This window comes from Mytilus californianus, unplaced genomic scaffold (genome assembly GCF_021869535.1).
Source record: "Mytilus californianus isolate M0D057914Y unplaced genomic scaffold, xbMytCali1.0.p SCAF_5, whole genome shotgun sequence".
Lineage (NCBI taxonomy): Eukaryota > Metazoa > Mollusca > Bivalvia > Mytilida > Mytilidae > Mytilus > Mytilus californianus.
In genome coordinates this window covers 65,130,451-65,148,822 of record NW_026262701.1, presented here as the reverse complement: position 1 = coordinate 65,148,822, position 18,372 = coordinate 65,130,451, and the positions used below count along the sequence as shown (strand labels likewise).

Genomic DNA, 18,372 nt, shown 5'->3' with positions numbered 1-18,372 from the left:
TGCTGTGTCAAATATTTAATCACAATCCAAACGCAAAGCTGTATCAAGCTTGAATGTTGTGTCCATACTTGCCCCAACTGTTCAGGGTTCGACCTCTGCGGTCGTATCAAGCTGCGGAGCATTTTATTATTGTCTCGCTTGACGGAGTCAAAAAGCGAGACATAGGTATGCTGTTTCCGGCGTCGGCGGCGGCGTCAACAATGTATTAGTTTGTGATTAGGTCTAGTTTGTGGTGAACCACAAGTTGTAGGTCAATCTTATTTGGTATACAGTTGTATTAGCATTGGCACATCTCATTTTATTTGGCCCTGTCCCCTCAGTCATGGTCTATTGACTTTGAAACTATTGCTTATTTTACATGTATTAGTTTGTGATTAGGTCAGTTTATGGGGAACCATTAGTGGTAGGTCAATGATATTTGGTATGCAGTTGTATAAGCATTAGCATATCTCATTTCCATGGAGATTATTTGGCTCAGCCCCCTTAGTCATGGTCTATTGACTTTGAAAATTTTGCTTAGTTAACATGTATTAGTTTGCGATTAGGTCAGTTCAAGGGGAACCATTAGTGGTAGGCCAATTTTAATTGGTATTCAGTTGTATAAGCATAAGCACATCTCATTTCAATGGAGAATATTTGGCCCCATCCCCTCAGTCATGGCCTATTGACTTTGAAACTTTTGCTTAGTTTACATTTATTAGTTTGTGATAAGATCAGTTTAAGATGAACTGCTAATGTTAAGTCAATGATATTTGGTATGCAAATTTATTGGCATTTGTAATTATCGTTTCCATGGAGATTATATAGCTCCACCCCCTCTTCATGGTTCATTGACTTTGAAACTTTTACATAGTTTACAAATTATGTTTGTGTTTAGGTTTCTTTAAAGGGAACAACTTATAATAAGTCAATGATATTTGGTATGCAGTTGTATTAGCATTGGCGCATCTCATTTACATGGGGATGGTTTAGCCTTGTACCTCAGTCATGGTTCATTGACATTGAATATTAGCCTAACTTGTTAAGTATTGCCATTTTAATTTCAACATTTGCATAATCAAAATTACAAAAAAGCGAGACATATCTCTGTGATAACAGTTTATTGTTGTTCTCTCCAGGTTAATATTAGATATCCTAATGTTATCTTATGATAAACTAAAGATTCACCTTTTTATGGATGAATGGAGTACATTAACAACGAGAATGAGTCTTCACTTCTATTACTTGGATCACAAGGACATTAACATACAAAAAATGACACAGTTCAAAGCAGACATTTTTAAACAACAAAGAACTGAGTTACAAATTAAATTATTATAAGTTTAAATTTATACAGACTAGATTAGGCCGATAGTTTTCTTAATTGAATTGTTTCATATTTTTCATGTCGGGGCCTTTTATAGCCGTCTATACAGTATGGGTTTTTCTTATTGTTGAAGGCCGTACGGTTGCCTATAATTGCTTACATCCACTTCATTTGAACTTTGGTGGATAGTTTTCTCGTTGGCAATCGATCATGCCACATAGATCTCCTTACTTTTTTAAGTAAATAGTGTTATTTTGCAGTCAGGGGTCAAAAGTTATTCACAGCATGATAACTCTTTTTAATTGTCAAAAACTTGTTTCAGGTCAGATTGAAATAACCTTTTTTCTGTTTTACTACGAGCAGATTTTGGTCTACCTGCGACGAAAGTCACAGAATACAAGACCGAGATTACAACCCAGCGGCGGATACTAATTGTATTTATTTTTGAGAGAGTAGAAGACCTGGATACTTCATACCTTGTATACAGGGGCCTCATATTATGGAGTTTCTGTCCATCAATTGTTCATTGTCTTCTACCTCATTTTCATGGTTCAGCGACTGCTTAAAAAACTGTATAGTTTTTGGTCACATGAATTTCTTATGTGTAATTAGTAAAGAGTAACTATATTTGGTATATGGATTCCTTGCAAGGTCTACATGTCTGTCAGACAGGGTTTACCTGAAATCAAACTCATTTCATTGATCAGCAGTCTAGATTAAGTTTTCATGGTCATTCTGTATCTCAGATACTTTTAGTAGATGGTCAACCATATTTGGTGTACAGAATAGTTTTAAGGTGAACATGTCAGTCTGGAAGGTTTCATCTGATCTTGGCCTCATTTCATTGATCAGTGATCAAGGTTAAGCTTTTGTTGTCAAATCTGTATCTCAGATACTTTAAGCAATTATTAAGGTCAACTATATTTGGTGTATGGAATTATTGTAAGGTGTACAAGTCAGAGTGGCAGGTTTCCTCCGACCTTATCCTCGTTTTCATGGTTCATTAATGTTGTTAATCTTTTTTTAGTTTGGTCCGTTTTCTCAGAAATTATAAGCAATAGATCAGCTGTATTTGGTTTATGGAATGATTGTAAGGTGTATATGTCTGTATGGAAGGTTTCGTCTGACTATGAATAAAAAAAGGCAACAGTAGTATACCGTTGTTCAATAGTCATAAATCGATTAAGCGAAAACAAATCCGGGTCACAAACCAAAACTGAGGGAAACACATCAACTTTAAGAGGAAAACAACGGAACAACAGAAACACTGAACTACAACAAAAACAAACGCCAACATACATAGAAACGGAATTTTTGATAACAACTGCCATATTCCTGACTTGGTACAGGACATTTTAAGAAAAAATGGTGGGTTGAACCTGGTTTTATGGCTAGCCAAACCTCCTGCTTATATGGCAATGTTAAAAATACAGCTAAAATGACAACATTACGTGACAGGAATACAGTACAAATAAACGCAAGAACACTCAGGACAGAGAAACACATAAATAAATAATATAATAGTACATTACAACATGTAAACCACAGAATAACAACGGACACCTCCCATGAATCCACAACAGCACACCAAGACACCACAAACGAATTTATAATAAACTGTGCATCACATGAATGTATCAACGCCACAAAAAGTGACGTATTTTTTGTGAAGTTAATATTATCAAGGTAAATTTCTAAAATAGAATAGATTTGTTTTATTGTAGACACGTACAAGAATATAAGATTGAGTTTGTAATGGTGTTATTTTATGTATTTTCTAACCATGACAAGAATATTAAAATGGAATTGTATTTGTAATGGTGTTATTATTTGTATTTTCTGACCATGTCGGTTTTTCTTCTAAGTCAAAACTGTGTATAAACAAAAAAATCCTGTGCATATAGTTGCTTTAAACTAAAATTCATATAAATGAAATAGCTGATTAATTATCTTAACCTTTACATAAATATAGAAAATAAAAATAAAATTAAAAACCAATTGTTCAGAGAACAATTGAAGGTCTTTCCACCCATAAAGATCAATTTTGATATAGAACTATGAAAATTCAGTTTGAAATATCATATCCAGCGTCAAATGATAGCTTATTGTACACTGATTCCAAAAATGTATGGTTTCTATACATTTTTTCTAAATAAGGGAGATAAATTGTAACTTCCGGTTTGAAAAATGTCACTTCCGGTTTTAATTGATAGTTTACTTGATACTGATTCCAAAAATATATGGTTCAATATACTTTTACATTAAATAAGTACAAAAAATAGCTACTTCCGGTTTACACCAGGTCACTTCCGGTTGACTTTTCCATAGTCAAGTGGCTTGCCACGTAATTCAAAAAGTCCCATGGCTTTATCATGTATACATATGAGGTAAAAGCAAAGGTCAAAATCTAGAACGTCAATTTTACCAATGACCTTCAGCTCAGTTTCAAGGTCATAAACCAAGGGCTTCAAATCAAAAGGCTATAGGTCTCAATTATATATGGTTAATGAGTTATATCACTATATGCTTAACTTTTAATAAACGAGGGGAGAAAACTCCAATTTAATGATAGCGTACCCTTTTAACCAAAATTTATGTGTTACGACATGTCGCAACTTACAATTTAGTAAAAATATGTTGTCGATATCTTGTAAGGTTTTTGAAAAGAATTGAAAATAAGCCAAAATCAAAATTTAAAATATGACCTTGACCTCTGACCTTGACCTAATTTTCTTATTTTTGGATCAAGAACCTCAAATCAAAAGATCCTAGGTCTCTATCACTAATGGTTTACAAGATAGAAATGCATATCACTTATATCAAATGCATAAGGGGAAATAACTCTCATATGGAATATTCATATTGCTTCGGTCAAAATAGGACAAATCATGCAAAGGATATAACGAGCAATTTTATAAAATAAATTTGTTGCTTTCTTTTACGGTTACGGAGGAGATGCAGTCACAAGGAAAACAGTGTTCGGGGAGATAACTCCTACAAAGAAAATTGTTCGGCTAAGAATGGGTGAAAATAAAAAGCGCATAAACTGTATGATACTATATAAGAAATATCTAAGCGACATCTTGCGAAACAAAAATTTTACGCGAGAACAAAATTTGGCGGAAGAAAATAATAATAATCAGAACAAATACAATAGGTCTTTCCACAGAAAAGTGGAAAGACCTAATAACTGTAATATAAGGCAAGATCATGTAAAAACAAACAGTAAACACACTTGAAAACAAACAACATAAAACAAAAACACTGTAGACGAACCATAAGTAACTCACCTATACTGACAAATTAGACATATGTGAAATGTACTGAAAATACAGAATTCAAACCACAAACAATAAGACATAACACAATATCCAACAAGACTTACAAAAGAAACATCAAATCTAAATACATGAATGTTGGATGTATAAATACTGAGACACGTCTTTTAGCAATGCGAATTCACACTCGGCAAAACAGTCGTATATGAACTTTTTATTCATGGTTAGTTGGACAATGTAAAGCTTTTTGGGTTTGGTCTATTTTTAGATACTCTAAGCAATGGGGCCACTATGGTTGTTGTACGAAATGATTGTAAGGTGTACATGTTTGTCTGGTAGGTTGACCTTGAACTCATTTTCATGGTTCGTTGGTCAATGTTGAGTTTTCATGATTTTGTCTGTTGATTGGATACTATAATCAATAGCTGAACTATATTTGGTGTATGGAATGAATGTAAGGTGTACATGTCAGCTGCCTGGCAGAGTTCATCTGGCCTTCACCTTATTTACTTGGATCATTGATAATGTAAGTTTCTGTGATACTTGTATTAAAACTTTCATCTTACAGACTTGCACTCTTGTGTAATTTATATAAGACTAAAATATTTTAGATATGGATTGTGCAATATAGGCTTCTTAGAACTTATATCTAGTTTATAACCCTCAATCAAGGCAAATATGTTGAAAGTTCCATTGGACTTTCAAATTAAGAATGATCCACAAGCAACATTGAAAGTTCTGTCAGGTCTGCACATATTTGTAAAACTTTAAAGATATAAGTATCATATACATTGTGTATATATTGTATGAAAAAACTATATATATGAATAATTGGAGGTTACTTTTTTAACAGACAGGGATGTATTTGTTATACACAGTGTCATCATCTGCTGCAGAACAACTAAAGCCTCATCTTGTGTCTCTTCTGCAGTTACTGTCAGAAGTTATATCTGATAATGAAAACCAGTTTGTACCATATTATGTGGTCAGGTAAGTTAGATTTTGAACCATGCTAATCTGCCTCAATGACAATTTAATTACAGTACATTAAGAATCTATATTTTTAGGCAGTTAAGCTGCCTTATGCGAGCACCCTAGATTTGTGTTCTACCCAATAAATGCTGAAATACGTGCCATTGTTATTATCTAGCTGGCTATTATGTTATTTATAACTAATTGGACATTTTTTAAATACTTCTATTTCTGGAATACAAAAAATATGACCAGAAAAACCTTAAATGATCGTCGAACTACCCAAAACTTTTGAAGTTGCACATAGGAAGTAGTGCTCAATAGAAATCCGTACGTAGTTTATTATCCCCTGTGCTTTTGGCTACGATGTCAAAGAACAATTGTATGAAATATTTCATCGCCGAAAATCGGTAATTACAAGTCGTTTATATTTCCCAAATGGCAATATGCGCAGGAATATTGTTCATGTACAACAAATCTCTATGATAGAGGAAATAAAGTTATATAATTGGGCGGTCATTTTTATACGACCGCAAAAAAATTTTTGTGGTCGTATATTGGTATGACGTTGGCGTCGTCGTCGTCGTCGTCGTCGTCGTCGTCCGGCGTCGTCGTCGTCGTCCGGCGTCGTCTGGCGTCGTCCGAAGACACATTGGTTTTCGCACTCTAACTTTAGTTTAAGTGAATGGATCTCTATGAAATTTTACCATAAGGTTCAATACCACAAAAGGAAGGTTGGGATTGATTTTGGGGGTTATGGTACCAACAGTAAAGGAATTAGGGGCCAAAAGGGGCCAAAAATAAGCATTTTTGTAACTTCCAGACATAACTTGTGTGTTAGTGTATGGATCTCTCTGACATTGTACCACAAGGTTCCATATCACAAAAGGAATGCTGGGATTGATTTTGGGGGTAATTGCCTCAAAATTTTAGGAATTAGGGGCCAAAAAAGGGGCAAAAAACAAGCATTTTTCTAGTTTCATGATAATAACTTGTGTGTAAGTGTATGGATCTTTCTGAAATTGTACTACAAGGTTCCATATCACAAAGGGAAAGCTGGAATTGAGTATGGGGGTAATTGCCCAAAACGTTTAGGAATAAGGGGCCAAAAAGGGGCCAAAAATAAGCATTTTTCTAGTTTCCAGACAATAACTTGTGTTAAAGTGTATGGATCTCTCTGAAATTGTACCACAAGGTTCCATATCACACAGGGAATGCTGGGATTGATTTTGGGGGTAATTGCCTCAAAATATTAGGAATTAGGGGCCAAAAAAGGGGCAAAAACAAGCATTTTTCTAGTTTCATGATAATAACTTGTGTGTAAGTGTATGGATCTTTCTGAAATTGTACTACAAGGTTCCATATCACAAAGGGAAAGCTGGAATTGAGTTTTGGGGTAATTGCATTAAACGTTTAGGAATTTGGGGCCAAAAAGGGGCCAAAAAACACATTTTTTTTAGTTTCCAGACAATAACTTGTGTTCAAGTGTATGGATCTCTATGAAATTGTACTGCAAGGTACCGTACCACAAAGGGAAGGCTGGGATTGAGTTTGGGGTGATGAATCATAAGGGGGTTCAAAAAATTTGGGGGGGGGATTTTTTTTTTTTCCTTTTTTTTCTTTTTTCCTTTTTTTTTCTTTTAAAATTTTCCATTTTAAGTTGGTTATTTCTGATTTATATTTAAAAGCAAATAATAATGATATGGTAGGAGATACACACCAAACAGGATGTGTAAATTTTTATATAATAAGTATTGTGCAATAGCAAGAAATTTTCAATTGCACAGTATTGCACAATAGCAAGAAATCTTCAATTGCACAGTATTGCGCAATAGCAAGAAATCTTCAATTGCACAGTATTGCGCAATAGCAAGAAATATCCAATAGCACAATATTGCGCAATAGCAAGAAATTGTCAATTGTACAGTATTGCGCAATAGCAGGAAATATTCAATTGCACAGTATTGTGCAAAAGAAGATACTTCGTATAAATTGCTTATTTCTTGACCAATTTCAATGGGGTTTTATTCTTGAATTCTTGGGGTTCTTTAATATGCTGAATCTAACCGTGTATTAAGTTTTTGGATTTTGGGCGCCGTTTTTAAATTGGTCCACATTGAGGTCCAAAGGGTCCAAAATTAAACTTTGTTTGATTTCATCAAAAATTAAATTATTGGGGTTCTTTGATATGCCGAATCTAACCGTGTATTTAGATTCTTAATTTTTGGTTCCGTTTTCAAATTGGTCTACATTAAGGTCCAAAGGGTCCAAAATTGAACTTAGTTTGATTTTAACAAAAATTGAATTCTTGGGGTTCTTTGATATGCTGAATCTAAACATGTATTTAGATTTTTGATAATGGGCCCAGTTTTCAAGTTGGTCCAAATCGGGGTCCAAAATTAAACTTTGTTTGATTTCAACAAAAATTGAATATATGGGGTTCTTTGATATGCTGAATCTAACCATGTATTTAGATTTTTGATTTTTGGGCCCAGTTATCAACTTTGTCCACATTGAGGTCAAAAGGGTCCAATATTAAACTTTGTTTGATTTCATCAAAAATTGAATTCTTGGGGTTCTTTGATATGCTGAATCTAACCATGTATTTAGATTTTGGATATTGGACCATAATAGGGGAATGTCCAATTTAAAATTTTTAAGTTCTTAGACCACATTCATTCTGTGTCAGAAACCTATGCTGTGTCAAATATTTAATCACAATCCAAATGCAAAGCTGTATCAAGCTTGAATGTTGTGTCCATACTTGCCCCAACTGTTCAGGGTTCGACCTCTGTGGTCGTATCAAGCTGCGCCCTGCGGAGCATTTTATTAACTTATCTTGCCAAATAAGGTTGTTGATATTTTATGAATGAAATGAAACGATGCCATGAAACAGATGCGGAAATCAACATTGATGGGATGTTTTAAGTAATATGGACAACTCGTCCCCTAGACAAGTTGGACCGAATCCACTCAAACCGTCTAAGAAGACAACTTTGACCGTTTGTCAGATTTACTTAGGGTTTCATAAAATACTAGACTAACATGTCTAGCGGAGCCATTAATCTTTTGTTTGTGCATTTGGGGTCTATTTAGGGGTTATTTGGAGGGGCCTGAAGAAGGGAGGGGTTAACATGTACTATAAAACCCTATGGATTTTATTTTTTTAAATTTTCAAATGACTATATCTGGAAACAGTAAGTGATAGACACATGCAGTCTTCAGTAATGAGAACAGGACAATAAAAAAAAAATCAACCTAAATATATTGTGAGTCCCTGGGGGTCATCCCAACCACCTTCAATTTGAAAATGTACTTTTATCTTGTACACCGTCGCGATCCCCACCCTAAACAAATATATATACTTGTATGGGACAATAAAAGAAATCAATGAAAATAATTTGGGGGAGTCCCAGGTGTCGTCCCACCCCCTCCTGTTTGAGAACTTGGAAATGGTCGAGATCCCCACCCCTAAACCATATATATTCATGTATGGGACAATAAAACAAATCAATTGAAATATAGGGGGAGTCCCTGGGGGTCACCACCCCCTCCTGTTTGGGAACTTGTAAACGTTGAGATCCCCACCCCTAAACCATATAAATTCATGTATGGGACAATATAACAAATCAAATGAAATATATGGGGAGTCCCTGGGGTCACCCCAACCCCTCCTGTTTGAGAACTTGGAAATGGTTGAGATCCCAACCCCTAAACCATATACCTTCATGTATATGACTTTAACTTGAAAATTGTAAGTGATAGACACACGCAGTCTTAAGAAATGATCACAGAACAATAAAACAAATCAGATGAATATAGGGTGAGTGCCTGAGGTCGCCCCCACCCCCTCTAATTTGAGAATGTGCTATTATCTTGTAAACGGTCGAGATCCCCACCCCTAAATCATATATATTCTTGTATGGGACAATAAAACAAATCAAATGAAATATAGGGGAAGTCCATGGGGGTAACCCCACCACCTTCTTTTTGAAAACTTGTAAACGTCGAGATCCCCACCCCCTAAATCATATATATTCTTGTATGGGACAATAAATCAAATCAAATAAAATAAAAGGCGAGCCCCCTGGGGTCACCCCCACCCCTCATGCTTGAGAACTTGTAAACGGTTGAGATCCCCACCCCTAAACCATATATATTCTTGTATGGGACAATAAAACAAATCAAATGAAATATAGGGGAAGTCCAGGGGGGTCACCCCCACCCCCCTCTTTTTGAGAACTTGTAAACAGTCTAGATCCCCACCCCGAAACCATATATATTCTTGTATGGGACAATAAAACAAATCAAATCAAATAAAAGGCGAGCCCCCTGGGGTCACCCACACCCCCTCCTGTTTGAGAACTTGTAAACGGTTGAGATCCCCACCCCCTAAACCATATATATTCTTGTATAGGACAATAAAACAAATCAAATGAAATTTAGGGAAACCCCAGGGGTAATCCCCAACCCCTTCTTTTTGAAAACTTGTAAACGGTCAAGATCCCCACCCCTAAACCATATATATTCTTGTATGGGACAATAAAACAAATCAAATGAAATAAAGGCGAGTCCCATTGGGTCACCCCCACCCCCCTCCTGTGTAAGAACTTGTAAACGGTCGAGATCCCCGTCAATAAACCATATATATTCTTGTATGGACAAAAAAACAAATCATATGAAATAAAAGGGCGAGTCCCCTGGTGATTACCCCCCCCCCCCCCCCCCCCCCCCCCCCCTTTCAATTTGAGAATGTGCTTTTATCTTGTAAGCGGTCGAGATCACCACCCCTAAACCATATATATTCCTGTTCGTCATTTCAAGAAGATTTGAAAGACATACAGGGTTAATCCATAGGCGTCACTTATGCATATCACAAACCAATTTGGACGAATTATTGGAGCTTTGTTTGGGAGACTTCGTAACAGCATCCTGTTACAATTATTTCTTGTAATGTATGAGACAATAAAACAAATCAAATGAAATATAGGGGGAGTCCATAGGGACACCCGAACCCCTCTTGTTTGAGAACTTGTAAACAGTCAAGATCCCCACCCCTAAACCATATATATTCATGTATGGGACAATATAACAAATCAAATGAATTATTTGGGAGTCCCTGCGGTCACCCCATCCCCCCCTGTTTGAGAACTTGGAAATGGTCGAGATCCCTACCCCCTAAACCATATGTATTCATGTATGGGACAATATAACAAATCAAATGAAATATAGGGGGGAGTCCCTGGGGTCACCCCACCCCTCCTGTTTGAGAACTTGTAAACGGTCGAGATACCCACACCTAAACCATATTTATTCCTGTTCATCATTTCAAAAAGATTTGAATGACATACAAGGTCAATCTCCTAGGTGTCACATATGCATATCACTTTACTAGACCAAACCAATATGAACTGGACTTTGCCCAATGTCAGGAGACCATGGGAATGACGAATTATGGGGGCTTTGTTTGGGAGACTTCGTAACGGCATCCTGTTACAATTATTTCTTGTTTATTATAAAATTTTATTGATGCAAAAAATGAGTCTAGGTTAATTGAATTTACTTTAATTATTTATTAAATTATTTCTGGGTCATAATAATTTTCATTTATGGCTCATTTTAAAGAAAACATATAAATCTTTCAAGCAGTGTAAAGCCAGAGAATGTTTGACCAACTTTTTTATAATCACCTGTCATTTTATTCCAAACTTGGTATGGAGTAACATCATGCATATGGGGGTGAAGATGGGGGTCATTTACATTGATATATGAGCTTGCTTTTGAAAACCTTGATGAAATATTAATTAATTTGCCTTAATAATCAATTCATTTAATGAACATAAATGTACAATATATGAATGTTTAATGTTTGTTCTTTCAAATCTTAAAAAAAAAATTGAAGCAACACTGCCCACAGTTTTCATAATTACGTGGTCTTTGGTTAACTGCCTACAGCGCTTACAGTGCTTTGATTGCTGACACAGACAAAATTAATCCCCTTAAATAGGATAAAGGAGATATCCCAACTCATTCCCCAGGTAACAACCAAAAAAGTTGTTCTGTTTTTTTTGGGTTTTTTTCATCTCACCTGGCCCCAAAGGACCATGTTAGCTATTGCCATCACTTGGCGTCTGTCATTGGCATCCGTTGTTGTCCATATTGATAAATATTATATATTGGATATAAATATACTATATATTTTTTTTCCTTTTTTGGAAAATATAAAATTTATTTGTATGAGCTTTAGAAAACAGGACGAAAAGCAAGGCTTGCCAAACTTTTCTTCTGTTTCGAAGGGAGTACACAATTTTTTTATATTTCAGACAATGTTAATATGTTTTTATCCTGTAATTTACACCTGACACTTTAAGGTTTAGTTGTTAAAATCCAAATAGTTGTCTCTGATTTTTCAAAGAAATCGACATAGTTTAAACTCGGACTGCGAAGAGAACCCCCAAAATGAAATGTTATCCTAAAAGAAATATTCATATACCTGTTTTCTCAACATGGAAGCGGAGTAACAGGAGACTTAAAATGTACAAGTACAAATAAAACAAAAATTTATTTGTGTACATGTTATTTGTACAAAATTGATTGCAGGATAAACAATATTATTTGGTTATCAGCTACACATGACAGGTGTAGATAATAACAAAGCAGATTTTTTATCAAGATCGGGATTATTACTCAGAGAATGAATGGATGGTGAATAAATTTTTTTACAAACACAAACTGTAACAGTTTATGGTCAATATGACATAGATTTATTTGCGTCAAGACATAACAATCAGTTGGAACAATATGTTGCTTTTATGTCATGTAAGCATGTGTATGCAATTGATGCATTTACTATATATTCGTCTAATATGACAGTTATATATTTTGACCATACCTGTATCATGACTCTCTAGTGTTAATAAAAATTGAGAAAAGACCGGTTTCAATATTCTCTGGCAAAGTCAAACTTAGAATAATTTGGCTCTTATTTTAGGTCTATTTTGGTCTCATAGCTCTTCAAGTGTTTCATGTCTTATATATCTCATTGGCTTTCAAATTTTGGCTGTTGAGTGTCTTTCTGATGAACATGATGAAGGGTGAATCCAGAAATGGCGCTTGGTACCTATACCACAAAGGGAAGGCTGGGATTGATTTTGGGTGTAATTGCTTCAAAATTTTAGGAATTAGGGGCCCAAAAAGGGGCAAAAAACAAATTTTTCTAGTTTCAGGACAATAACATGTGTGTAAGTGTATGGATCTTTATGAAATTGTACTACAAAGGGGCATAACTCTAGAATGGTAAAAGTAACGCCACAAAAATTCGAACTTGATCTGTGTTTTGTGGTAATTAGCATTGTGCATAAGTTTCATAACATTTGGTTGAGGCAAACTAAAGTTAGAGAACAGAAACGAATATTTCAGCAATTTTTCAAATTTGATTTGTGTTTTGTGGTAATAAGTATTGTGTATAAGTTTCATAACATTTTGTTCAGGCAAACTAAAGTTAGAGAACTGAACAAATAAACCGCTGCGCCATGAGCGCATGATACACCCATCAATAACTTCTCAATGTCATATCAGAAATTTGTAAAAATAGAAAGGGAGCATAACGTCAATAGATATAAACAATTCACACCAAAATTTCATGAGAACTGGTGAAAGCATTTTTGAGTTATTGTCCGAAAACTGGAAAATCCCCCCTTTTTTTATTTTTTGCGGTCGTATATTGGTATGACGTTGTCTTCGTCGTCCGAAGACACATTGGTTTTTGCACTCTAACTTTAGTTTAAGTGAATGGATCTCTATGAAATTTTACCAAAAGGTTCAATACCCACAAAAGGAAGGTTGGGATTGATTTTGGGGGTTATGGTACCAACAGTTAAGGAATTAGGGGCCAAAAAGGGCCAAAAATAAGCATTTTTGTAACTTCCAGACATAACTTGTGTGTTAGTGTATGGATCTCTCTGATATTGTACCACAAGGTTCCATATCACACAGGGAATGCTATACATGTGATGGACTGTGAAACTAAGATCAGGAGTTTTGGAAATTTCAGGAGATTAGGACTCAGATCAGGAGGTTTTGCATCGACATAAATTCTGTCGTAAATGTAACCGTTAGCTGTAGAAATTGTCTGTTAAAAGTGTGTTTTCTTCAACTTTCCATCCGAATGTATTATGTTTATAGTACCCTTGTACTTATAAATTTTCTCTATCTTTTTAAACTTTCAACTTGTTCAATCTAACATTCTTCTTTTTTAGTATGTTCTTTAAATTTTTTAGGTCATATTTTTTTACCATTATTCATTGCAATCAGAACATTTGCTTATCTATCTGCAAGTAGATCTTTTATTTTTATCTTTATGCAAGTAGATTTTTTTTTTTTTTTTTTTTATCTTTATCAAGTAGATTTTTAATGCATGATAAGTAACACATTCAAACTGTAATCATCGGTCATAGTTATTATATAAATTTCAATTTAAGCCTTGAAAGGAAGTATAGAACCCTCAAATAATTTTCAAATTATTATTCTTTTATTTGTCCTAAGACATTTTAAATCATTTAATTACCATCCTTTTATGATTATTTGTTCAATTTATATTTTATTTGTATCTTTTAAAAATTTACATTATTTAAAAGAAAGCAACTTAAAACAGGATAAATCAAGGGAAGTAACCCAACATTCATCTGTAAATACACAAAGTTTTATTACACAACGGCAGTTAGCCTGAGGTAAAAATCGTTGATTACCAGTATGTTTGACACCCAAGTTGACAAGTGAAGCCATATAATTATGCATGTTAATTGAATTACAGGTAAAATATAACTTCAGGTATGTCAGTTACACCAGATATGTTGGGCCTGAAATTTTTCATTCATGAAATATTTCATACACGGGATTTTTTTGTCTTCAACGGGTAGGTCGCGAGGAGAACCCTGAAAACGGGATTATTGAACTCCCCGTCGGGAGGTTCACATGTATGGAATGCTGGGATTGATTTTGGGGGTAATTGCCTCAAAATTTTAGGAATTAGGGGCCAAAAAAGGGGCAAAAAACAAGCATTTTTCTAGATTCATGACAATAACTTGTGTGTAAAAGTGTACGGATCTTTCTGAAATTGTACTTCAAGATTATATATCACAAAGGGAAAGCTGGAATTGAGTTTGGGGGGTAATTGCCTCAAAATTTTAGGAATTAGGGGCCAAAAAAGGGGCAAAAAACAAGCATTTTTCTATTTTCATGACAATAACTTGTGTGTAAAAGTGTACGGATCTTTCTGAAATTGTACTTCAAGATTATATATCACAAAGGGAAAGCTGGAATTGAGTCTTGGGGGTAATTGCCCAAAAAAGTTTAGGAATAAGGGGCCAAAAAGGGGCCAAAAATAAGCATTTTTCTAGTTTCCAGACAATAACTTGTGTTCAAGTGTATGGATCTCTCTGAAATTGTACTGCTAGGTACCATACCACAAAGGGAAGGCTGGGATTGATTTTGGGGGTAATTGCTTCAAAATTTTAGGAATTAGGGGCCAAAAAAGGGGCAAAAAACAATTTTTTCTAGTTTCAGGACAATAACTTGTGTGTAAGTGTATGGATCTTTATGAAATTGTACTACAAGGTTCCATATCACAAAGGGAAAGCTGGGTTTGAGTTTGGGGGTAATTGCCCTACAGCGTTTAGGGAATTTGTGGCCAAAAAGGGGCAAAAAAACAAGCATGTGTTCAAGTGTATGGATCTCTCTGAAATTGTACTGCAGGTACCATACCACAAAGGGAAGGCTGGGATTGAGTTTGGGGATGATGAATCATAAGGGGGATCAAAAAATTGGGGGGGGGGGGGGGTGATTTTTTTTCTTTAAAATTTTCCATTTTAAATCGGTTATTTCTGATTTATATATAAAAGCAAATAATAATGATATGGTTTGAAAAGGTAAATTAAAAATTAAAAAAAAGTTCTTAGACCACATTCATTCTGTGTCAGAAACCTGTGCTGTGTCAAATATTTAATCACAATCCAAATTCAGTGCTGTATCAAGCTTGAATGTTGTGTCCATACTTGCCCCAACTGTTCAGGGTTTGACCTCTGCGGTCGTATCAAGCTGCGCCCAGCGTAGCATTTTATTAATGAATAAAACCCCATAACTCAGAAATGTAAAATCTAAAATTTACAAAAATCGAAAGGGAGCTCATGTCAATAGATATAAACAATTCACCAAAATTTCATGCAAATTGGTGAAAGCATTTTTGAGTTATTGTCCGAAAACTGGAAAATCCCCCTTTTTTTTAATGAAAATAATTCAGAAACTTTAAATCTGAAATTCATAAAAAACAAAAAAGGGAGCTCACGTCAATAGATATAAACAATTCCCCAAAGTTTTATGCAAATTGGTTAAAGCGTTTTTGAGTTAATGTCCGACATGTTGGTGACGGAAGGACGGATGGACAGACAGACGGACGGACAGACAGACTATGTTATACCATAATACGTTCCGTAAACAAGTATAAAAATTCAGCAATTTTTCCATTTGTAAAGGGGCATAACTCTAGAATGGTAAAAGTGAGGCCACCAAAATTCACACTTGTTCTGTGTTTTGTGGTAATAAGCATTGTACTGTACCTACTCGCCTATTAGTCGGAAATTTTTGAGTAAAATTCATAATCCAGAGAGGGGTACCGACTAATAGGCGAGATCCAGCGACCAGAGGAAAAGTCCAAGCTTGAGAAAAGTGGTCAGGAGTGAATTACCTGGTCAAAACTATGTTGGTGATCGCCAAACCTACATAAATTTATAAATAAAAAGTTTTTGTTGAAAATAAATGACTACAATACTGTCTTTGTGTTTTATTTGTTCTTTGTTAACCATTTTCTGTCAATTCGTGTTGAAATTCCCACTGTTTTCGGTTTGTGTATTGATTTTCATGGTCACATGGTATGTGTATAAACCCAAAAGAAGAGCCAAGAACCAAAAATGTAAAGGAGATAACAATGTACCAAATATGTGAAAGGATGTATTCAGCGGAGTTATTGTGTCATTATTGTGATATCATGATATCAATTCAATACTTGTCAATCATATAATAATCAAAAATAATTTTAAGATTCATTCCCTAGATCAAAATATTCTTCATTAAAATGTCTCAGGTAAACAAAAAATACAGATATGATTGACAAGCCAATATAATCCATTGATAACCCCTAATTAAGAGACAAAGAGTTGTATTCAATAGGTGTGAAAAATATCAGTGATAGGTAAACAGGTGACACTAATGAGTTGGAGTTATTTTAATATAAAGTTGATTAGCTTCACTTAATTATTCCCCCGCCGTAGCGGAGGGGGTATTAAGTTTTACCCTTGTCCGTCTGTACGTACGTACATCAGTACGTACGTCCCAAAGTTGGTTTCCGTTCTCTAACTTTAGTTTGCCTCAACCAAATGTTATGAAACTTATACACAATGCTTATTACCACTAAATACAGATCAAGTTTGAATTTTGGTGGCGTCACTTTTACCGTTCTAGAGTTCTGCTCCTTTTTAATATTAATCAAGATATTTTTTAAATTGGAGTTATCTTCCTTTGTCCATGATTATAGTTGAATCAACTACAATCAATGCTTCATACAATGCAATGTTTAATTTTGCCTTCCACTGATAAATTAAAGCAATTTTTACTCTTCATTTATAAAGTCTTCTTTGAAAATTGGAGTTATCTTTCTTTGTCCAGAATGGTAGTTGAATCAATTACAACCAATGCTTTATACAATGCAATATTCAATTTTACTTCCTACTGATAAATTAAAGCAATCTTTACCATTCAGTGCTTACAAGCACTTTGATTACTGTTCTAGGGTTATGCCCCTTTACAAATGAAAATCCATTCTCTAACTTGAGTTTGTCTCAACTAAATGTAATGAAATGTATATACAACGGTACATGAATGTTAGATGTACAAAATGTCAAGACACGTCGTATAGCAATGTAAATTCACTCTTGGTATAACAGTCATATTCGGGAATAGGTCACGTTCGGTACTTAGCAGACAGACGACATAGATGTGAAACCACAATCTAATGCCTAAAATAAAATTTCAATTGTTTGGCATTGCGGCACGACCCACTGAAAAACTTGCCGCCCAAATAATTTTATTTGCGTTTCAGAAATTTATTTTTTTTAATTTAAAAATAACCGAAATTGTGCCGGAATTTTATCGTATCCGCTGAGTTTGTTCCTGGCTTTACTTATTTCAAATCACAATCTTATAAGCGCTTGCCTTACACTTTATTGGGAGCAAACATTTAAATGACATGGAATAGAAAAAGTCTGCCAAAAGTAATGTCAAAGAGGCCGACAGAGGGAAGCATCTCCCTATGCTGCAATGCATTGATTAAGGGAGATGAATTAGATCAAAAATTAAATTTTCAGCTATTTTTTGAAAGAAACGTTCTGAGAGACCTTGTAGAGGACTCAAATTTTATATTTTGTAAAGCAGAAACAGTTGATGTCTGCTTGACTTTGTCGCTTCATGAGATAGAAGCTTTTCACAGGGACATCACAGAACAAATATGCGTGGCTCTGACATTTGTTGAATTTATTAAATATTTGAAATTTATCATTGACAAATTTTCCCTTGAACCATAGAACAAAGTATCTACTATAGTCAGAACCACAATGATGCATTCAAGATAATTATGGCTGAAAGCACCAAAGCTTAAAGACCAAAATGGTCCCAGATTTACAGGTTTATAGTAGTTTTGTACCAGTAGATGCTAGCCTGGTACAAAACATACATATTTTAAAGACTAGCATCTTGTGTCAATTGAAG

The 18,372-nt window shown here is 34.8% G+C and overlaps 1 protein-coding gene across 6 annotated transcripts in view; it reads left to right on the top strand.

Moving 5' to 3' along the window:
* The window catches only part of LOC127701233 (importin-4-like), a 997,117-nt gene that overhangs the window by 149,962 nt on the left and 828,783 nt on the right, over positions 1 to 18,372 (top strand). For all 6 annotated transcript variants that reach the window (XM_052205057.1, XM_052205056.1, XM_052205054.1 and 3 more), the window contains exon 6: positions 5,438 to 5,574. In XM_052205057.1, coding sequence (XP_052061017.1) covers positions 5,438 to 5,574 — 137 coding nt within the window. The remainder of the gene's footprint in view (positions 1 to 5,437; positions 5,575 to 18,372) is intronic.